General features: G+C 40.0%; 1 protein-coding gene across 6 annotated transcripts in view; it reads left to right on the top strand.

Moving 5' to 3' along the window:
• The first annotated feature begins 5,184 nt into the window (after positions 1-5,184).
• pbx3b (pre-B-cell leukemia homeobox 3b) overlaps positions 5,185-24,455 on the top strand; it is a 73,273-nt gene continuing 54,002 nt past the window's right edge. For 5 of the 6 annotated variants that reach the window (XM_035536417.2, XM_081703502.1, XM_035536415.2 and 2 more), the window contains exons 1-2: positions 5,201-6,756; positions 7,522-7,595. In XM_035536417.2, the coding sequence (XP_035392310.1) occupies positions 6,560-6,756; positions 7,522-7,595 (271 nt within the window). In that variant the 5' untranslated portion in view covers positions 5,201-6,559. Of the gene's footprint in view, positions 6,757-7,521; positions 7,596-24,455 lie in introns of all 6 variants that reach the window. The other variant, XM_081703501.1, reaches the window with a different exon arrangement.

Below are 24,455 nucleotides of genomic sequence, written 5' to 3'. Positions count from 1 at the left end.
CAACATCCAATAGCAGATGCAATATTTCCTTCTTATTTATCAACCTTGGCTAGGAGTGAAATGGGGAGCACTGACCAAATCTGGAGAGAAGAAAAGAAAAGAGAGAGAGGGAGTGAGAAAGAGAGAGAGAGAGAGAGAGAGAGAGAGAGAGAGAGAGAGAGAGAGAGAGAGAAAGCAAAACTTACTTAAGGTATGAGCCATTTGTCAGTGTTTAGGAAGTGATAGCATAAAAGACAAAAACAGTTTATTGATTTAACCTCACATGAGATTTCTATGTGAGTAACGTTTTTTTTTTTTTTTAAACCTTTCTACAAATCATTTACATCATATTTTTCAACAGTACTACTTAGACAAACATCACAAATCTCTTAATTATTTAAATATAATATGAGAAGCTGCAAACAGAAATTAACATAATTCTACAGTAGTTTAAAACATTTCTCAACTGTCCTCGTTGAGTAATAAATAAAAGAACCATCTCAGCTTCAAAGTAGGAATTACAGAGTAGACTACCGCCGTCTCGCCTTTAGCATTTTTCGAATTAGTCTGTGACAATGATAGAATGCGTGCATGGAGCGAATATCGGGAAAAGTAGCACCGGGAAACGGTGAACGTAAACCAGATGAGAGGCTGGTGCTAACGTGGTTAGTAATGTCTCTGGCACTGCCTTCTCCAGTAATTTCCTACAATCTCCCTCAGCAACAGGACATGGCTTGGCGACACCCAGACGAGGGACAACTGAGTGGCTAGACTGCTTCTGATGTAACCACGGTGATGAGAGACCAGTAGAACGGTACTTAACTGTTCAGCTTCAAATACAAGATATAATAACAAGGGTTTCAGGGTTATATTTAATATAGTAACAAATCTCATCGTGCATATTAAAGAGGAAGTCACTGAATTATTATAGAAAACAACAAATGGTGTGTAAGGCTACACACCGAATTTCATTTGGTTTTAAAGTAATCGTTAAACAGTTGAACAACACAGGATTCAGTAGAAGGAGGTGTAAATGTTAATTGTGTTTTAGTCTGCTCAAATGTGCCTGCTTTCCATTGAAACTAGTATCTGTTACCATATACAGACCTTTTCCTTGCTGTTTGCATGATAATTCACTTTCAGATTCCCTGTTAACCTGCTGCTTTGGTTTCAAAACTATATCTGAACTATGTTGTATAGCCAGCCTGTATGTAACTAATGATAACTTTGAACTCATTTAATTTCCTTCAGATTATTTTCAATTTATACACTGTGAGTTGTTCCTAAACTTTCTGAAGCGCAGGCTTTGTGAACACGGATTAAAAACCGTGTACCAGTAGATGGATTTCATTATGGGTTTGTGAAAGATATTTCACACACATTTTGTAAGAAACAAATTGGCTTTATGATAGAATCCTGACAAGTTAGGTTCCTCATGTTTGCCTTGGTTTTTTTTATCATGTAGATGGAAGATTTTTTACCTGGGAAAATGTGTGAAAATAAGTACAAGTTGTGTACACAGATTTGGTTCTCTTTAATGGTAAGTTTTTTCCATTGTAGAGGATATTATATTGACATTCCAAGTGAATACATTGCCTTTAATCAAATTAGTCACCATCTTGCTTGCTTATTAACTTTTATCTTTATCTTTAAGCTGTTACCTTGTTGCGGGTTTTTCACAATGTAAATTAGACTTAAATTATTACAAAAGACATGAAAACAGAACTTCTTGTATAATATTGTATTAAGAAACTGTTAAAACTTCATTTTTATTATTTCATTATTTCAGTATTTGCTGTCACTGTTATTGATTCCTGTCCTAACTAGACTAGGACGTACACTTTAAGGTAACATGCCCACCATAACTACTAGTTCTACTCTGCTCCTCCCTTCACCACGGAGCAAGCCACTCTATCAGTAAATGCTAATCTCCTAATTAACTAGCTAATTAGGTAATTATAGCTATGCAGAAGGATGCCTAAATGAAATATGACAACACAGTCACAGTCACTGAGACACCTGTGGGTCGTTCTTGGCTGTCAGAAAGCAGAGTATCAGTTGCAACGGATGACAAAGTGTTATCTTTCCACTTTCACGTAGTTTGTTAAGGGATGTGTGGGGTGTGACAACCTGTTCACTTATCAAAAGACAAATCTTTTAGGAATAAATGGGCATATTATGGGATAGGATGAGGTGCCGTCATAGGTGGAAGATTTTATCACTAATTAGCACATGTACATGGAGAGGTGATACATAATTAAGCATGAATTAATTAAGCATATTTTGAAATGTTAATTGCACTCAATAATTTTAGAATAAAATTGGGTTATTCTGAAAAAGCAACACACTGAGACTGAACAGTTAGCTCCCCAGCGAACACTATAGCTACATGATTTGAATATACAATTAAAAATTACTTTGATATTGATTTTTGTTACATTTACCATATGTCTTTTGGATGGCAAAATAGTAAATACATTTTAAAATAATATCGTATATCTCTTATATCTCAAACTTTGTTTTGGAAAAAAACTAAGAAAAAAAGGACCACTTTATAACTTATGTAATGCAATAATATATCAACAACTTACCACTGACATGAGATGACACATGAGAACATAATGTATACCTAGGTACCGTTAGACCATATTTTAAGCTAATAAATACACAACAACAACAAAACACCTACACTGCATTATTCATAAATCAACGTCCACCTTCCTCTACTATAGTTTGCAAGATAATTTGAGGTGATGAGTTATAAGCCAAACACAATCCTGTCATGTAAACACAGCAAAACTAAAAACTAAGAACTTTTTTTATTGCCAAAGATTTGCTGTCAAATGAATTATGTTGACATATGGAGGGAAATAGTGGTGAAAAGACATGCAGTGTAATGCAATGAAGAATCATGCACTGCACCAGAGGAAAGGATCTGGAGCTGCTCCTGTGAGCACTCTCTGACAGGTATGCAGTGTGACTTGACAGCTCAGTATTGTAATGATAAATGCAGTAGGTCTGGGACTCCCATTTACTAAACTCAGGAGTGTGTTGGGTTGATACTTCAAGGTCAAGTGAATAAGAACAAGTAGAACCACACGGCTTGCTAGAGAGAGACAGACAGAGAGACCCAAAGAAAGAGAGAGACAATTTTATGTTTGCTTTGGGTCTTGAGAGATGCTCACAGACTTTGAATTTCAATAACAAGATGAACAAATTAATTATTTGCTTCTCACAGTATGTTATGATTTATGGCTGATTTTAGTAACTACTGACTACTTAAACTTGTTCCTCTTAAATGTAATGCTTATTATGTAACATAAACAATCAAATATTGAGCAGAAACACACACACGCACGCACGCGCGCACACACACACACACACACACACACACACACACACTATAGCTATAGCTAAAATAATTTAACTCTAGAGCATAGTGTATTGTCTAGTTATATGACATGTGAGAAATTAAGTTAGATGTGAACACATCCATCTTGTTATGACTTCTATATGACTTGTGTGAGTTAACATAAATTATGACTATATATGATCTATCACACCCCAATACACCCTACACCATAAGCATTTACAGTAATCAATTGTTCCAGCTGTAGTGCATACAATTACTGAAGAGTTTAGGTAAACATTCTACAATCAGTCCCACTGTTCATAAATCAAAAACCAATTGCTTTAATTGAAGTTTATTTAAAATTAACAGGCAATACTGTATTTCAAACCACTGCATTAAATATAGCACAATGTGAAAGATAAAGAGACCACTTCTTCATTCACTCCTTTTACAATTTAAATAATAAAGACAGAGCAAGACAAAGCTGGGCTCCTCAAGCTTCGAGCTTCCTGGTGAGTAGGTCTGCAAGCTTATCATTGTTTATTTTTATTCTCCCATGGTAACTCCCGGAGGAAGTTTTCATTTTCTGCATATCTGATTCTTTGCTCTTTAATTAGCTAGTGTTAATTCCCCTTTTTGAGTTCATCTGTGATGCAGGCAGGCCTATGAGGCCTGGCAGTGAAGCAGTGTTCCCTGGATCCCAGCGCCCTCTCCCACACATTTACAATGCAGCAGCATCACGTGTGGTTGTGATTGGAGAGGTGTCTGATTGACTTTCTAACCGCACCCAAATTAACAGCTCTATTTCCTCAGTCTGGCTTTGTCTCTCAGTTCTGGTAATTAGTCCCATCACAGCAGAGTCTGTCATGTCATAAGTGCAAGGGCTCCCTCTGAAGTGCCCTGCTTTAGCTGCGCCACCAAAGACTTTCTCATTTGTGTTTTAACACTAGGTAGCATGACAGCATTAGTTTTATGGCAAAGTGAAATTCTTTGTTTGTCATTGACAAATAATATGTTGCTACTGAAAATTACATTAAAAAATCACTTTTGTGTTGTATGCAAATAATTTCCATCTGATCTATTTGCACCATAAAATCCACACAAAAAGTTATCATTTCGAGATTCCCTAAACATTTACTAAAATATTTTTAAGTGATTGTGAACAGGATGCAGTGAAAATATTTAAGACAATGGACATCAGCAAATATATAAATAATGGACGTAAAATCATAAAATGTTTAGTAGCATTAAACCAAGAGGGAATGTGAGAGTAAATAAGATATGTATACATACTTGTGTGTAAAACACAATGCACTTATTACACACTTGAATGCTGCTTATGTATTCCACCTTGTGGTTAGCTCTTTGGTTAGAAGTAGGAAAAAAGAAACAAAAATACACATGAGCAATTAAAACAGATAAAAGCTACGACGGATACATATAAAGCTAGTGAAAACATCTACACATCAGCATTTTATTTTCGGACATTTTGGGAAAAGTAATCGAGTGCACTTGCAGGAAAACTAGGCAAACACATTATGCGCGACAGAAGAAAGCGCGGAAACGTCAGTTGTATCTCCTCGCATCCAGCTTACTGACTAGTCTGCTACCATAGCAACTGCAGAAGAACACTGCGCAGCGCCGCCTGCTTGTGCAGTAGATGTCACCCGTGGCAACGACCAATCAGAAGTTGATATCTCTCTGCACGACCGTAGCAAGGTATTAAGTGCTAAGGGCGGGCATTTCTACTCAATGGAAGTCAACCATTGGGTGCTTAGACAATCACTCAAACCAAAGCAAAGCTAAGATTGGTTCAAAGCATTTTGTTTCCAATATTATAAACATGTCCTCTGCTTGCCTACCCCGCAAGCAAGGCTTGGTAGAGGCGACCATACCCTGCTATGGTCTGGAGAAACGAAGAGCTAGAGCAATTCATTATCAGTTTAGTATCGGCCAATATAAAACTTCGGGTATGTCTTTTCTGTGTTTTATTGCAAACGTTCTTAACGTCTATAATGTGACGGCATCTCGCTGAACGGGCGCGCTTTAAATGAGGCACACGCAAAGTGGGACTTCAGCGTTCTTTTTTGATGGTCTTGTTTCATCATTATCATCACTATCATTAGTAGCGCGCTGGCATTTTGTTTTCGGGGCTCTGGCAAGAAGTGATAAGAATCTAGACCCCTCCCCTGCAGGGCGGAGCGTGCATTTTTATGTCGATTTTTGTATCTTTTTTTTCTTCTGGGCTTCTGCTCTGACACGTCCACACTGAGTGAGTGGCATTGGCACATTGTCAATCGCTCACTACGGCTGCCATCAAACAACATAAAACACACACAACCCAAAAGCTCGCCTCATAAATTTGAGCAAGCAGATATTTTTGCGCATCGCTTTATGGCGTGTAATTAATTTTTCGCGAGTTTTTTTTTTTGTTTTTGTTTTCCCCACTCATCCTGAGAAAACTTTTCTCCGTACATTTTATATATATTTTTATTGTCACGTTTATGCTGTAATTCTTGCTGCCGGTGCTTATTATTTCATTTATTTTTAATTTCTAGATCACATTTTTGGAAAACCTTTTGAAAGACATCATTTTGGCAACTATTCGTACCGAACGTTTTACGTTTTTTCTTTTAAATGTTTTATTTGTTTAATTTGTTCTATTATTCGTTTCCCTAAGAACACTGGATATTTTGATTCCATCTATCTGTAGTGTGGATTTGAGCATTTTTTTCAAGAAGTACAAAAGAAGAAATTATATACAGAAGATTGCTAATCACAGGCAAAAAATCCAACTGATCTCCAAGGAGCTTCAACAGTTCAGTTTTTCAAAGAGAAGAGAAAGTCAATTTGGCATGAAGGTTCGGACAATTTTCAGCGAACAACCGTGTTACTTACATGCTAAGTTTAAATAATATCCGATATCACTGCTGATATTTCTTCTATAGGGCATATTCAACGCGGGTTTTGAGGACAATTTTGATTTTTTTTTTGGTTTGAGAAAGTGATTCTTTGGACGAACAGGTCTACTGTATCACTGGTGGTCGCAATACATGCTATTCGCCTTCTTGCCGCGAAAGCGTTTTACCGTCAACATTTCGGAGACGATACTACCCTGCAAATCACTGCTCATGATTTAATGTAGTTGATTTTGCATGTGTTCATCCAACGTTTATTTACCATTCCCAGTGACTAAGTAGAAGCGCATTGATTGTGTTGCGGCGGACTATGGACGAACAAGCGCGGATCATGCAGACTCTCGGCGGTGTCAATTTGGCTGGTCACTCGGTACAAGGAGGCATGGCACTGCCGCCTCCACATGGACACGATGGGACTGATGGGGACGGAAGAAAACAAGACATCGGTGACATTCTACATCAAATCATGACCATAACAGACCAAAGTCTGGACGAGGCGCAAGCAAAGTTGGTGCATTTCTTTAAATTATTGACCAATTGAATGGTTAAACTATAGATAAATAAAATTCGGCTCCGTTCTTTAACGTAGAGCTAACACTGGCTTCCTACTATATAGACAATTATATGTCATTGTGTTGTATGACCAACTTTTTCCCCTGTGACATTCTATACGATCATAGCGGATTTGTCTGTTTAGCCAACTATATACATATTTAAGATATTCTATATATTTACAAAAGTTGCAGTTTTGCTCTGTGAAAGTCCACAAAACACTTGTATTCGCTTAGATAATTATTCTCATGCCTAGAATTATATTCACTTGCTTTCAAACTACAAATATATAGCCTAACCTTGCACCACACGTAGGCTGCGTGTGTGCGACTGATAAACACTTGTGGGCATTTCATTAAAAGTTTCAGCTGCACTATCCTGTTGTTGGAGCACCGAGGCCTCATCGTTTCAAGCCTTGGGACTTTAGCCCAACCTGCGACTCAGTGGACATTTTTGCTGATTATGCATATGTTATTATTGGTCATAAAACATGCAGTTATTATTTGTAATTCAACTTCTCTTAGGAGTTAATAAAGACAAAAAAGTGTGCAGCAATGGTTCGAAATCTCTTGTGACCCTACATGATCATTTTTGAAACAGGAATCACACTCATTTCATTGCGGACCCGTATAAAACGAAGAAAATCGTTACACAAAGCAACAAAATTATTAATTCGTAGTGACTATATATCAATCTTGTTTCTTGTCCCAACTGAAACAGGAAACATGGACTCAACTGTCACAGAATGAAGCCTGCCCTCTTCAGCGTACTCTGCGAGATCAAAGAGAAAACAGGTAAGACTGAGCATTCTTTCCCAAAAAGGTAGTATTATACACAGACGTCTCAAGCAAAGGCAACTCTGTGCCACTAAACCTTAACACACCGCCATCTTTACTAGTTGTCTTATTTTCTCACGGCGTTTCTTTGGTCGTCTCTGTGCATCGGTTATATGCTGCCAAGCCATCACTGCGTTGTATGCGTAAAGAAAGCGCACATTTCAACTGAGAAATGCGTGTATTTGCCAGCGTAAGAAGGCGAAACAGGCTTGGATAAGTGTGCTTTTTTTCCTGCGTTGTCTCACGCCTGGTTCATCGTGAGTCTGGTCTGCATGACTTGTTGGGAGCGTGCACGAGGCAAGCAGCCGGTAGTTGATTGTTTACATCGCGTCGCTCGCGCATTGTCCTAATTTCATTCCACAGAAAGAAAGGTCGAAAATTGCTCGGATCATACGACATCGCGACATGTTTGTGTTACGGGTGTGTTCAAGCGTACATATTGCCCGGTATTAGTACTTATCCATAGCTTGTTTGCTTAATTATAATCACCACTAGCGTATAGTGGGCTCCTTTGCGAGTAAGCTATTGAAATGTGGTCCGGAGGGCAGTCCAATTCCTGTGGTCTTTAGCCTAATTATATGTCCAATTTACAGGATAATTATTGGCACTATTGGCGGACCTGCAGCTAATTATTGCCTCCATTTTATTATGCTGGACGCAGACATTGTGAACCGTTGCCTCGCTGACACTGAAGACATTAGTAAGCCTACCAGTAAAAGGAGACAACATGAATATCTCATGAAGTAATACAGATAGAGAGGAACCAGCTTTTTACAGTCTATTTAATGTCACCATGTGTTCTACGTTTGCCATTTTATTTTAGCCCATTGCGTTATGTAGTATAATTTGTTTATGGCAACCTTCTTGACTTTACTAACCATTGACAAAAAAGCACACTTTAATGACAAATTTATTTCAAAAAGGAGCAAACACTGGTTAACTGCAAAACACTCGTTTTGCAATTTTATAACAAATTGTATAATAGTACGTCCTCTTGGTTCACAAATGTACGCACGCCCTCACGTTCCACGGTTTTGCACCTGCGGAAATATTCTGTTCTCACTTTTTTGTCAACCATTCACTCAATCTGTCTCGCTTACATTGTAAATGACCTTCGACGACAGATTCAGCATCAATTCAGCACATACGTTAGGTTACCAAGGCTATACCGCGCGCAACAATGACATGTATTAACATATGTTACTGTCTCACAAAAGAGTTATTTGAGGGGGACTCAGCATACATTGAACGCTACATAAGTTGATATGTTGAACAACAGGAGAATGTAATTTAATGTCCCTTTCCCTCAACATTCTGGATATGGTACTCTTACAGAGGCGGTTAACGTCGCGGATGTATTCAAAGATGCATTCACTTTGTGTGCTCTGGTTTAAGGAGAATTGCCACTTTCTACTTTTTTCTGTCTTTTCAAAAAATGTTATTTTAAGCGGGGTATTTTTCGGCAGGGCACGGAAATAGCGGGTGAATAACTCGGATAAAAGTACTTAAAGCACTGCGAAAATTTAGTTTGCAAGAAAGTTGTCTTTACGGTTGGTCGGAGTGTTTAGTCCAAAGAGACGTAAGGACTTGCATGTTTTGGACACCCTGAAATTAGCATGTTCTAGAAACTAGGTTGTGGATCAGAAATTCTTGTATCCACCTGTGTCTTTTCGTTCTGAAATATTGTATTCTGATTCAGTATATTTCAACTGGAGAAACGCACATGCTCTTGTGACATCTCCACGCGTCTGCCCGTGTGTACGGTTTTGCCACAGTGTGGTTGTAAGTGAAATTGTGCTTTGGCAGATTGGTGGCCTTTGCTCGGCTTATAAGGAGAAGTAACTCGGGGAAGATCATAAAACTTAATGAACTTCTAGGCCGTCGGAACTCTCCAGCAGGGGAGGGCAAGGCCCTACTCGGTTGGCCAGCGTGCTGGAGCTGTTCTTTATGCCCGCCCAGAGATAGAGGAGAGGGCGGATGCTGAGGCTAAACGCTTGAACTGCAGGTTTACAGCCTGTTGAAAATCTTTTCAACTTTACGGAAATAGAGCCAGAGAAGCTTCTGCTCACCGAAAACACAGCGTTTAATTACATTAATGCACAGATTTACTTTTTACTTGAAGTAAAACATATGTATGTTATTTTAATACGTAATGGTATTTACAAGAAACATTTGTCATCCTCTGTTTGCGTTTTCAGTATTTTAAACCCACTTGTGGTTGTGGAGTGTGCTTCCATTTGTGACTATTGTATTACATTTAATACAATTATGTTCTATATTGTATTATATCTCTAATTAAATATACATGCAGAATAGAGTCCCTAAGTATGCTAATTATTTAAATGAGCATGTTTAATAGCTTAGTTACTGTAATCTTGAGTAATCCTTTTGATGCAGCCTGTTTTGAAGTGTTGTTTTTTATTCTGAGCACATTCAGGCTAATTAGCCAATAAGCTTCTTTCTGCTAATTTTTCCCCCCATAACCCATGAGTGAACATACACTTCAGGTTTGGCATTTCACTTTTTACAGTAACACATCCAAGAAGGAGCTATGTGGCACCTATGTAGGTGGAATGCTAACATAAGATAAAAATGGAGAGTGTAGACAGTCCTTGAAGAAGTTCGTTTTTTACATTTTTTAATTATTGTTATTTTTAAAGTACTTTAAATTAAAGCATAAAACAAAATTGTTCTGAAGAAGGTTATTGTCGGTACCCGCGGCAGCGTACTGGGCTGTGTGGCAGGTGAGGGGATGTGGAAAGCTGCCGTCTTCGTGAGTTGGGGGTTTATGTTTTCTGCAGTGGCTGGTTGAAGGACATTGTCTCATCAGGGTGATAACAGAGGCCTCTGCTGATAAGCGTTCTACTCCTGCTCACCTTTTCTGCCAACCACATTTTGGTCTCTCCCACTTTGTCTAATCACACGCACACACACACACACACACACACACACACAAAAGCAAATATGCTGTCAAAGCAGTGTGTACATTTCTGCAAATTTCAAATGATCATGGAGTTGAACTGTGGTGTGGTATCAGACCATAATTTGTTCTCTTTTGGTGTGTGTACCTCAAATTTGGGGTGTGTGTGTGTGTGTGTGAGGAGATCTGTAAACAAATGGAAAAATGTGGTATGCATATATGCTTTTCCTGTCAGTGTAGGTGGGTATTTTTTCAGCATATAACAGCAGTTTGGGTCAAAGGCCATATAAATTTAGGAAATTGTGTTATGTGGCTTATTATTAGTCATACTTTAATATTTTAATACTCATTAAAAAACAGTACTTTTTAGTTAGGTTACAGTGGTTAGGTCTAAGTATGCTTTAATTTTTCATAACCTGTTTGCTGTATACAGTACATGGAAATTTGCACTTAAAGAAGAAAGAAGAGTTCTAACATAAAATATGCTGTTGTTGTCTGAGTATGTTCAAATTCACAAGGCTTTTATATATAATATTGAGTGATAGGCTTTGAAAAGATGAAGCATTCTGTATTGCTCTTGGATCTGTTGTAACAGAGACTTGAAGGCAAAGTGGCTAAATCAAACCTGAAGTGTTTGCATTGTAACTATGTAAACAGTGAGAATGAAAAGCTGTATATGTACATCTGTTTGGAGAAGAGAGGAAGAAAGATGGTTTGTATGTGTGGATGTGTGTGTGTGTGAGTGTTTGCAATGCTTTGTGCATGACTGTGTGTGTTTGAGAGTGTGTAGAGTGTTTAATGTGCATCCTTATATTCTCAATAAGGGCATGTGTATAAGATTTTTTGTCATGTGCATGTGTTCCTTTGTTGGTAGTGTAATTGTAATTTCACCATGGAATGGCTTCAGAACCTGTGCATGTATGTGTGCGCATGCGTGTGTGTATGTGCTGAGCGAGGGCTCTGTGGATCTCCCCCACCTGCTCTTCTTCCTCCTCTCACTTATTGCTTGGCAGCACTCAGCCGTGCTCTTGGTCCTCCATGAGTGACCCACACTGAAGCTCACGTCGAGCCCTCCCCTGACTGGAGCCCCATGCTGCGCACTCGCCGGGGGCCTGCCTTGAGCCTTCAGCCCAGCTAGGTCATAACCACTTCCAAGTCTTCCTACTCATGACGGGGTCCGCTGCAGTGAAACAAACTGTCACGAACTAGACTGGATTATTGTTTAGTCAGTATGTGTAGCATCACTGTGAACATTTTGTTGCTGTGCGGCATGGGAGCGCAGATTTTGTGAGTGTTTCTTTCCATTTTAAAATGTGTTAAAGATGTCGCAGTGTTGTAAGAAGGATTGTTGTGTTACTGGGTTCAAGATGTTATTGGGACCATGGGATACTATGGAGATTGGGGCATCTAGAAATTGTATTCTTGTCTTTGTTTTGAGCAGTAGGTCATGTTGTTTGAGAGAGAGAGCGAGAGAGAGAGGGAAAGAGCAGATAAATGAATGGAAGAATTTTTGCAATGCAAAGCTGTAGTGTAGGGGAGAATTCTTGGCACTCCTCTAACTGCTATTGGAGGCCCTCAGCAGATTTCCCCATTGCTAAAGCCCTAGAAGTATTAATTCACTTTGATATGCTAATTAGAGGGCATTATGCAAGAAATGAGATTAAGTGGCAGCATGAAGTCATTTGCCTGTCAGTAAATTGAGTGTTTTTAGCAGGAGGGGTTTGTTTTTTCCCCTCCACTTTCTCTCGCTTTATGCATTTAAGATGAACCGAATGGAGGGAATGTGGCAGAAACGCTTAAAATTATTTCACCTCTATACAGCCTTCCTAGAATTTTTAGCATGTGTGTGTGTATGTACATGCGCGTGCGTGTGTGTGTGTGTGTGTGTGTGTGTGTATGCTTTTCTCCTCATTCCATTTTCCAGATTTTTTCTGATGTTTAATGTGGATGCGAAGAGAGCTGGCAGGCCCAGGTCTGCTGAATGTGCCTTGGATATGGATGCCTCACGGTCCTCAGCCATTTAGCTGCTTAATTATCGCAAGCATAATCATAATCTTTCATTCATAATCATTATCTCTCATTCCTCCCTAAAAGTTTAATAGTACCTCGGCAGTTAGATTTGCCAGTGTGCTGTTTGTGAGTGAGGTAGTGCTGTACCCTGAAAGATCTTGAAACGATTTTGTTTTGACATAGATGCTGTCCCACTAGACACTGTGTGTATCACACCAACAACTCTTATCTATACTAAACAAATGGATCAGACTGGGAAGCTCACCGGAGAAGAGCTGTACAGTGTGGAGAATAAACTTGTCTGGTTTGTTTCAGGAGGGAATACAGTATTGAGATGACGAAGACTTCAGTTGGATTGACTTTGTGGTAATCAGACCTTGAGTGTGTGTGTGTGCGCGCGCGCGTATTGGGGTCGTAGTAGGTTTGTTTGCTCTTTCTCCGATAGAGAACAGAGTTGGCAACAGTGGCAGAAGCAGCAAGAGCAGCACGGAATAACAAAGGTGAAAGATTACCTCCATATATATATATGAGAGAGAGAGAGAGAGAGAGAGAGAGAGAGAGAGAGAGAGAGAGAGAGAGAGAGAGAGAGAGAGAGAGAGAGAGAGAGAGAGAGAGAGAGAGAGAGAGAGAGAGAGGGGTGTTTTGAAGCAAACTGAGGTTTAATCAATAGAGAGAGATTACAGAAAAATATTACAGTGCCAAAATCAAGCTTTCTCTCTCTCTCTCTCTCTCTCTCTCTCTCTCTCACTCTTCCTTCTCTTGCTCCCTGGCTCTGTCGCTGCCTGCCTATTGACTTGTTGTTTTTCTGACCTTTGACTCATCAAGTTCAGAAACGGGAGGTCTGGAGGAGAGAGAAGACACTGTAATGTGGCCCCTGCTGTGTCTTGCCCCTGGCACGCACGCACGCGCACACACACACGCACATACACACACACACACACACACACACACACACACACACACACACAAACACGCATGCAATCACACACGCACACACACAGAGTACATGAGCAAAGCAAAAGTTCCCCTTCCCAATACGTACATATACACACTCTCCCTCTTTTTGCTCATCTGTGGTGAGTCCTGGTTGGTGCACTCTGAACCAGCTGAATTAATCTGCTCTGTGATTGTAATTAAGCGCATACAAGGCTGGCTAAAAGCATTAGCTTGGATAAATGGAATGCAGGGACTGAGAGAGTAAGCATTTCTTAAACCCTGAGGGAACATTTATTTTGAGGCGCCCCGACAAAGCAGTAATGAGGCAACTAAATCTACCCTGAAGTTGATTTGACATCTGTTGTATTATCATTGTTTTCATCGATAGTTGTTAATCTGATTTTTCTTGTTGTAAAATTAGTTATATAAGTGGTAGTGTGTCAGTGTCATTGATATATGACTACATATATATAAAATGCATATATTTTATTATTGCCACTTTTTAAATTAATTTATATATGTACATGCTCATTAATTGTTGGGTAATCACAAAATAACATAGCTGCAATGATGAAACTATGAAAAACGACCTCCCAATCCTAATCCGTATTTCAGAAATCATGGAAGATATGCAGAACTTTTGCTCTATGACAGGCTGTCCAGGTCTGAGACCAAGATGAAAGGGGAATATTAGTGAGCACCGTCTACCTCACGTGCCTTTTCATTACAATAGCGCAGACCCAGTGTTTTTTTTTTTTTCCTCCATGAATGCCATGGTAAATATATGCAGACTGCAATAGAAAGCCATTCAGTGAAGTAGACAATTGACTTTGGGCTGCTTTTTGTTCGCGTCTACCCCGGTGATGCGTCTGCAGTGACAAGATAGTGTGAGGCAGAATGGCTCCTACACAGCAGGACCCCAGGTTTTCACCATGGCCTCTCTCTCTCTCTCTTTCCCTCTCTCCCTCTCTTTTTCTCCCTCTCCCTCTCCCTCACTCTCTCCCTCCTCTCCCCCTCTCTTCCTATCTCACTTTCTCTTTCTCTCATACTCTCTTTTCATTTGCTCGGTAAAGCTGGCTATCTTCTCAACAGTTCCTCAAATCCCCCATGCCTTCCACCAACTGAGGGTGGCAACAAAAGAAAAACGAAAATGAGAGGTGAAAGAGAGCAAGGGAAAGGAAGGATGGATGTCAGACACCAGGGATGCAAAAAAGAGAGAAGGCCCATAATTACACTTTCACAAGCTCACAGGCTCACTTGTCTTTTTTTTTTTTTAAGTAATATCCCAGCTCTATAGCTTATCATAATTACAAACATATTTTTTACAAAGCTAATCCACAGAATTTTGGAAAATATATCTTCAGCTTTACAATATTTACAATATTAACTTCTCTGGTCTCTATAGCTCAAAGCCTCCTCCAATTTGTTTTTGAAAATCAGGCATATAATTTTTTTTACCCTACAAGTTATGCAAATTAGTCTTTATGGTAACCGGCATAACAATTAGCATCTTCCAACAATGTTTTAGAAGGTTAATTATTAAATCTCTAGATTGTGATGTAAGGAGGCAGTTAGCAGAGACAGAGTTGGCATAATGCTCGTTTTCATACGCGTATGTGTCGCAATGCAGGTACAAGCACTGAGGGCTGTGAGGGTCTGCTCAAGGACCATGCTGGTGGAAGATGTTGCTCTTGTCAATTTCAGTGGCAGCCCTGATCTAGGCTCGCGTGCAACTGACTAATCCTGCCTTTATAAGGCGGTGGTGGTGGTGCATGAGAAGATGTGCAAAAATCCAAATGTTTCAGTAAGCCTTTCCTTTATGGGCCTCTGCATTCTTCCCATGTTCCCCCTCACCATGGACGTGGCTGTTGGTGACACTGCCGTTCATTCACAAATCTCATTTAACAAATGTGACCCCCCCTGGAGGGGGACCACCTATCCCCCATGCAGCTCAGCATGAGTTGAGCTCATGTTTCATCTAATTATTTCTGACTTCGGATTGGTCCTATAGCCTGTTTATGAGAGAATGACTGTGGAATATTTGATGATGCTGGCCTAACATAACCTAACAACTTTTCAAGTGCTTGAGCCATATTTAGTTCATTGTAATCTTTCTTTATTTTCCCATGATAGTATGCCATTTTAAATCACCAAATAATTATTTTATAGTTGACAAAAGCCCTCTAGTTTTCATAAAATTGATTTTATCTTTTGAAGTTAATTAAGGATTAATCTTGTACCCTCTCATTTTAGTTTATATTTTGCATAAACTCTACTCTTTTGGTGACCCTAATGCAGTTTTGACTTCCTAAAAGCTAAAGGTTACATTGCTCACACACACACACACACACACACACACACACTGTTCTAAACAAGCACTGTTTAGAAGTGGTAAGAGGAAATGTCTGATAAATCTCATGTCAACTCTAAATTGTCAGCTATTCTTTGTCAGTTAACCAAATCGTGCTTCGTATTGAAACATTAAATTTTCATTTAAAAAAGTAAATGCTCTTGTCTACTGCTGCTGTTTTAATATTTTACATTCCCCCCATCTTGACATGTGTATATGAAATAAGTGCAATTTGTGATGTGTTGTCATCAATAATTTTGTCATAGAGCGTAAAAGCTTCACTCCACTGCATGCCATCTTTATGCCTCATGAAGAAAAAAAATATGATCAATGTTTACATCTGTCATTTATGTATCTTACCATCTGTATAATTATATTCATATGATGCTACTGTATTTGACAATAGAAGCATCTGATATTGACAGAAGGTGCACTTGTGATTCATATTTTCCATATGGAGATTTATATGGACAGTGTAGCTGGTTCTGTTGTGGCTGGTAGAAACATACTTTGATTTTGTATGTTGGCATGGCAAATAAAAACCAGTGGAAAACATTTTTTTTCCCACTAAAAATCAAGTGAAGGCTTGATATGCTGAAAAAAAATGTTAGCATTATCTGAAATCCACACTATGAAGCATTTTTGTTATTCTGACATTACCATAATGCTTCATGACTCAGTTCGGGCCTCATAACACACTTTCCCAGCTACAGTGAAGTTCAGCTCCATCTTGCCAATCTGCCTCCTCAGCCTGATGTTTTGGATGCCTTGATTCCTGTAAATAAATAATATTATTAATATTGTAGATCTGCTGATTATCACATCTTACCATCTCAGGGTGGTTTAGAGCCGACATGGTCACCAGCAGGTCTGCTGCTCTCCATGGTTTCGTCGGGTTAACATTGATGTCTGCAGCAGTCATCTTCTAGTAAACCGCTGCTGGGTGTCCAGTAGAAAAGTGTATTGATGGCGGAGCACTTATTAGTTCAAAGATGGTGAGATGGGGTGGAGACGCCGTCCGACAGTGACCCTCTCCTCGTAATGGAAGCACTATTTATAGATCTCCATTTCATTAGTCCCACAGAAGCGATCTCCTCCAGGGCCTTCATTTACTACAAAGTTCATTTACTTTTCTGTGAAGAAAGTCCAGCTGTGCGAGGGAGGTGTTTCTGGGACAGAATTCCCTCATTGCTTTCAGAGAGACATCTTACATAACCTTTGACTGGAGTCAGAAGGCAAATTTTAGGGTTTTTTTAATTTTTAATTTTTAATTTTTTTTTTTTTTATTGCATACTGTTTACCAATTTAACCAGTCCTTAATGTTGATTGGTTAATATGGAGTGATGATGTGTTCAAATGTGTAATTGAAAGATCATGGTTACTTGTTTTAATTACACTGAAATCACTGAGATCCACATTTTCTGTCTTCAAGATTTGTATCACTTAATAGCACATTTTTACTGACCATCAGTATTTTTAAGTTAATTAAGTTGGAGCAATTCCTGCATTTGGAAGATGCCTGCAATTGACATGTTTAATTTTCACACCTACGCTTTTTACCCTAAAACCTGTACTTCAGTGTTAGAGTAAAAGTAAACGAGCCTGTTTTATAAGCTAAGAGAAGTGTAATCTCCTGTTAGAATTTTAAATGCAAAGCTTTGCACTCATTTAATAGACTCATTCTCCCCATACCACTGATGTCTTCTCTTCTTCGCCTGTTTTCATTTCTCAAATTAAGTCCCTGTGCCATTGTTCCTCTGCTTTTCACACATTAGAATGATATATTGAAAACAGAAATGGGGAAAAGACTGCAATGCAATGAAATTTTAATCAGCGTCTTCTGCTGCTTTAATAAGGGAAATAATTCTTATTGGCTGCTGTGTTAAGATTTCTAATATTTAATTCATAGCAAAGCTTACATTATTCCGCAGCAGACGTGACAACCTCCGCTTTGCCTTCAGCCCAGAGGCAACCATAAAAGACTTAAAAGCAGATGTAAATGTCCAGAAGCTGGTGGGCTGCCGGCCGAGCAGCCTGTGCTGGGAAGCCACAGCTCGACATTCTTCAGCTTTCTTCGCTTAGAGGGATTATATATCGATTGATTCTTTTACCCCCACTTATTTATATAATATCAGGAAAGCCTCCTGATGCCATTGCTCACATTGACTGTAATGTTTTCACTTAATGTTTACATGTTTAATGCTCTCCCCCACATGCCCGCCCCCCCCACACACACGCACACACGCACACACACACACACACACACACACACACACACACACACACACACACACACACACACACACACACACACACACACTTTCTGCGTGTTAAACATACAGTTCCTTTAATTAATGATGCTTATATATTTCGGCCAAACTACCTGAAGCATCCTTACACATGTAAGACACTGGCAGACGAGGGTGGTTTGAGACACCACAAAGCATGCCACTGGTGTGAGAGTGCATCTCACATCGAGAAAGCCTTTAACGCCTAGCTGAACTACTGAGATGTACTATCTGTGTGGCTAGCTATGCTAGGGAGACTGCTCTCCTTTCCTCAGTCCTCTATCTTTGTAAATCCTATCATTTAAAGTAAACAAAAGCTCACTCCAAAATCTGCCCTCCTCCTCCCTCCCCCTCTCTTTCTCTTTCTCTCTCTCTCCACCCTAAAACCTTGAAGTTCATTTTTGAAAGCTGAAGCAACGGAAACATGGCACAGAGCCAGCCAGTTCTAGATGCTGTCTCAGGTTTCAGGGAAAGGGGACAGATCCAGTTTTGGGCCTGTGGTGAAATGGCTTAATTGGTGTCAGAGCCCCAGGGATACCATTTCTGTGTCTCTCTCCGGGGATACCGTCTCTTTGCCTCTCTTCTGCTCCCACTTTCTCCTGCTCTGGAAAGCCTCATCTACCCTGTGCCATGGCTCTCCTCTCCTCTCTGGGCAGAAACGAGGCCTGTGTGTAGGTTGAATGAGGAGGAACAGTGCCGTAACAATATGCACCAATGTTTGGGATGACTGAAATTAATCTGCATGTGATTCCCCGAAAGCAGAGATTAATGGAAGTGAGCAGAGAAGCACTGTCCTTCCACTCTGCACAGCTTTGAAGAGGACTGAAAAGAAGAAAAAGACAGAGCTGGTTTTTATTCTCTCAGTAGGTGGAGGTCATCTCTAGTACATTAGAGCTCAGTCTTTGTTTTTCCTTTCGTCATTTTGTCCCACTTTCATGCAGTACTTGGAGAGTCTCCTGGCTGGATCCCTCTGCCAGCACTCGGTGATACTGTCTGTCACAGCACTTTGTTGAGCCTGGTGATGAAGCTTTTGTTTTTTTCCATTCCTTGCTAGAAACTTGTGCCAGGATTTTGCTGAACAACATCCATTTTACTGAATTAATGGAGCAACTCTTTAAAAATGGCATAAACAAAGGAAAATGTTTTATCGTGCACCCTGTACTTGGATCTTTGCAGCAACGCGAGTGAGGTAGGCTCTTTATGATTCTGTTGGTGTGGTGTCTTTTAAGAAGCTTGTTTCCTCTCTCTCGCTCTCTGGCAATGCCTGGATGACAGTGTGTCAGTTACTTGTTAATTCATTTAATCAGGATTCTTGGCACTCAGTTTGTCTCATGATTTTGTTGCAGTAATCGTATTGAGAGTGAGATGTGCAGTGAAACCACATGTCTGCGGCCTCAGACTTCCTGTCCCGTTAACGCAGTACGTCTCGCATGTCACAGCATGCCTTGGCTTGACACAGCCTGGTGAATTATTCCTCATGGCCCCAGTTCAACAGCTACTTGTGGCTAGAAGGCATTTGGGCATTTGAAAAGAGACAAAATATGTAAAAATAATGCAGCATAATACTATGGTGTATGGTGATATTTAAAAACAATCTCCAATCACTACAATTAGACTAATATTCTATCTAAATATTTATTTTTCAATCTATTTAAAAAACAATGCTTGAATTTATGTTTAATTAAGGGCCCCGATCACCCAAGGGAAAAAAAGCTGTAACTAAATCTTCATTCACTCATAAAATCTTCCATGCCTGGTTTCGTCTTGGACAAGGCGACCAAAATTTGATCATATATAGCATCCACGATACCATTATCTGTTGTGTCCAACAAGAGACTGCATTTTTAATTAGCCAGGCCTTGGTGATTTTCGGCCACCATTCATCCTCAAACACATGCGCGCACGCGTAAGTACTTCATCTATGAGTCAGAACAGAAAGAAAGTCCTGCTGTTACTCCATTGGCCTCTGTGAATAGAGTTTTGAGGCAGGTTGGTCTCAGCGCACCGCTGCTGCATTTATGGAAAGAGTAGCTCTGACAGTGGCCGTTCTGCTGACATGAACTGTTGTGCTCACTTCCCCTCTGACATAAGCTGCAGCTCTGTCAGGATGATTGATCCGGATTTGGTTTACGAGGCACACTTCAGGATTCCTCTCTCTTGTGGGGTATCAGGGTACAGAGATAGCGCAGGCATTTGCTAGGAGTGAATCAGTAGCTTCTACAAGAGAACCAGGACCAGTTAACAGAAAGAAAAGCATACAGTGAATTTTGTAGAAAGTTTGGGTTTTTTAAATGTCATGTGATGTGTTGATACTTTCATTGGATGCATGAACATGCACAAAGACATATAAGAAACCTTTCTCACAATTTGAAATCTGACGTGTTATCCACACTTTGCCCAAATGTAGTTGAACACAATTTCAAGCACATCGTTTCATAGTTCCATAGTTCAAGCACAATCTAGTACCATTAGAAAGGGGAAATAATGCCCTAATTACAAGAGAAAAAAAATAAATCATGCAGTTAAAATGATGTGATGTAGTAACTGGATTTCAAAGTGAACACTTTCCTTCTTTTAATCTTAGTACATTGTTTTGCTCCCCCGTGATGTATTTCCTCTCCTGCTGTAGTACGATTCTCTGAGGGAGGGCTCTTTACTGGACGCCATACACAAAGCGGCTTAAAGAATGCATCATTCCTCACTGTGTTTGGAATTTACACTGCACTCCACATCCTTGTTAATTTGCTCCCAGTCCTCTAATATAATCATGCAGAGTAGAGGAGTCATACCACACAAATGTATAACACACGGCTAGGGCAGAGGGCGTGTTGCTTCTTCCTCCTCAAATTAGAGACACTTTCAATATGACACACAGAGAGAGGGAATTGTGTGTGCGTGTGTGTGCGTGTGTGTGTGTGTGTGTGTGTGTGTGTGTGTGTGTGTGTGTGAAGTGTTTGTGTGTGTGAGTTCTTTTGGATGTTTGTGTGATTGCAGTTTTGGGGTGTACTAATTTGTATGCATTGTTCAGAGTATAACTTTCATATTTTTGTAAAATCTACATTTTTTTCTCCCTCAAGGGTTTGTATGAGCATTATATTTCTGTGTGTGTGTGTGTGTGTGTGTGTGTGTGTGTGTGTGTGTGTGTGTGTGTGTGCGTGCGACTTGCAGGTATGCGGAGCACGGCTGTATTCTGTATTTGCAAGTGCAATGGGATCGCCAAGCAGCACAGTTAATTTATTTAATGACTGAGCTTCTCCTGTCTCTCCTGAGCCCTGATTACCTTCCACGCTTGATGAGAAGCGAGATAGAACACACACACAGGCTGTGTGTTTAGAAATATGGAACCACCAATTTCCCCAAATTCAAGCTGCATTTCTTGTACTTTCTAAAGTGCAGCATAGTGCCAAGGTTTGAAGCAATTGCTGTAGAGGCTGTGGGTTCCATGTGAGCTCCCTGCATTGTTATCAGGATCATTCCCTCTCCCCGTCCTTCCCTGCAATAAATCGCCAGCTGCAGAAGCGAGCAGTGTGTGATCGTGGGAAAACCAAACAGTGTGTGTCAGGGAGTCTGTGTGTATGTGTGTCACTCTGACAGCATGGCCAGTTGTCAGCGGAGTGGGGGTATCTACTGTTTTTTCTTCCCCTCTCTCTCCTTCTCTCTCTCACTCACTTTCTCTCTCTTTCTCCCTCTCCCTGTCTTTCTGCTAGCCTCCCTGGGTGCTAATTCTCCCCGTGTACAGTTTGTGGTGATCAGCACAGGCATGGGGCCACAGCACCAACACTCTGGCGTTGGGGACAGAGGAGATGTTGGAGCACAGAGCTTTGTGTGAACACTGGCCCAAGCAGTGGAACTCAGCATGGGGGCAGGGGGGTAGTCTAAGAGACCCAGAGACAGATAGTGAGAGAGAGAAAGAAAGAGAGAAAGAGGCAGAGAGAGAAAGGGAGAGAGAGGTGGACATAGAGCAGTTCCACATGCCATCATCAGCCTTGCAGCCACACAAACTCCGGATGATTTCTTCAGGCAACATTGTCAAGTGTTATTCCAATAGCACCAGTCTGAATAACAGCCGACATTTTGAATTAATTAATCAGCGAAGATAGTCTAGGGTCTTTTCTCAGTAATGAATGGGTCAGGCCACGGAAGATACATGCTTGCTGATGATATACTTGTCTTTAATAGTGATTTATGGAGATTTCCAGTCCCACACTATTTGTCAAAGGCAAACATGAGGAGAAATGGGAGCATATTTTATTCATCCAGTTCTGATTTTTCCTGCTGGAGAGGTTGATTCTGTTGTTTCGATGCAAGGAAAGCCCCTGTTTATTCTAGAAACACGCACACATGCACATAGACGCACACAGACACACACACACACACACACACACAAACACACACTTGTACATATGCATAATTATTTAAATCTATCTATCCATTCTCTTATATCTGCTTTTTCATCTGTTTTCACAAATGAAGCCAAGCCCTTAAATTGTCCATGCTTAGTATTTCAGTAGCAGTTTAGTAGTGACTATTTTTCATTTCATCTTTTGCCAAAATGGTAATTTTGTTGAATAGTGTTTTATTCCAGTGATATTAGACACAGCTGGGCGGTTCATTTGTTTTTGTTTGTTTTTTGTTTTACTTGTAACCCCGTATGAACTGAGGATGTCTAGAGAAAAACGTCTCTTAAAATAGAATATAGTCTATAGCAGTGGCCAAGTAAATAAAGCTGCATTGTGTTGCTGACAGTCTGGTTTTAAACAGAGTCTCTCCTGTCAATGTTGGATAAACTCCTGCAAACAGATTCATGCTTTTCTACCTTCAACTTTGGCAGAGCTGAAAATGAACTTTAATACATTTTTAAATACCATATTTTTGGCCATGAAGAGGTTTATTTTAAAAACTCTTAAAACACATTCTTCATAATTATCTTTATAGCTATCTTCATAACTGTAAAGATAGCACAGGTAGTCTGTCAGTGCTATTTAATGATCGACTGTGGAATAGTTTGCTGCATTTTACTATGTGCAGAAACTTGATAATGTTTTGGGGTCTTGGATTATTTACAGTAATTATTGTGTGTTTGTGCGAGTGTAAAGCATGGTCAGGAAGCAATAAGTGGTTATCTGATAAATCCCTCATTCTGCTGCTGAGTTTGTGTCTGAGTGTATGTCCATGTGTCTCAATACTGGCTTATCCACTTTTATCCAGCTGAAGACATACAGTTATGACATTTTTCACCAAGCCCTTAAAAGGGTTTTATTTAATTACCTATTTGCATATTTATTTTGTTTGCCTTCTTGTTTTTTAAAGGTAGGTAAGTTATACTTTTTTATTTTATTTTAGTTTGTGGACAACATGTTAACATACTCTCACTTTCTCAAAGGTGTTGAATGATAAATATATTTGTGCATCTTTTTACAGTCAGCGCTGTCTGTTGGCATAAAATAATTTGCACCTTTTCCCAAGAGCCATCTGCAGTTTTATGTTTTAATTGCAGATCAAGGGTGGGAAGTGTCATTGCTTTTGACTCCAGACCCTAAAAGGAAGTAATTTTGGACATGTTGGAAGAGGACGTAGTGGCTTGTACTCTCTGAATGTGTAGCGTATGTGTAATGTGTAGAGTTGTGTGTAAAATGGAGTGTGTGTAATCGGAGGTGTGATGTTTGGGGTCTTCATTAAAAATGTGTCAACTCACATCTCAGCTGCCCTCGTTTGAAGGTATGTTGTGGAGCTGTAAGGATGAGAGTGACAATAGGTGCATGTTATTATATTTTTGTTAGAATAAGCACATGGGCGTGTGTCTGTGCGTGTGTGTGTCTGTGCATGTGTGTGTGTGAGTGTGTGTGTGTGCAGAGGGGATAGAAGGTGTCATCCCACCGTGCAGCCTTCATAGAACGCAGCTCCACAGTGACAAAACATTCAAATAAATTGCTGTCAGCAGGCCCAAACGCCAGCTTCGGCGATTTTTATCTGACGTCTAGAGGACTCAAACACGCCATTCTGACAACCAGCTCTGGGATACCTGTGACAGAGAGAAAGAGAGAAAGACAGAGAAGAGAGAGAGAGAGTGAGAGAGAGAGACAGACAGACAGAGAGACGCAATAGAAATCAGTATCGGCCTGATCCACTACACTAGAACACCCATCATTACTTGATATTAGAACTATTCTGTAGGAGCGCTGCAGGATGTAGAAATAAGGGCAGTATGTGCTGTTGAAGAACTGTTATTATAGAGCAGCATAGTGCTGCTGCGTATTTCCCACATGCTGTCATCACACTATTAGAAGCACAGCCTGCCAAATCCCAGGATCGAT

Source organism: Electrophorus electricus, chromosome 20 (genome assembly GCF_041902795.1).
Source record: "Electrophorus electricus isolate QZ-2024a chromosome 20, ASM4190279v1, whole genome shotgun sequence".
Classification (NCBI taxonomy): Eukaryota; Metazoa; Chordata; class Actinopteri; order Gymnotiformes; family Gymnotidae; genus Electrophorus; species Electrophorus electricus.
The sequence above is the reverse complement of the archived record's forward strand: the minus strand, read 5'-3'. Positions and strand labels throughout refer to the sequence as shown.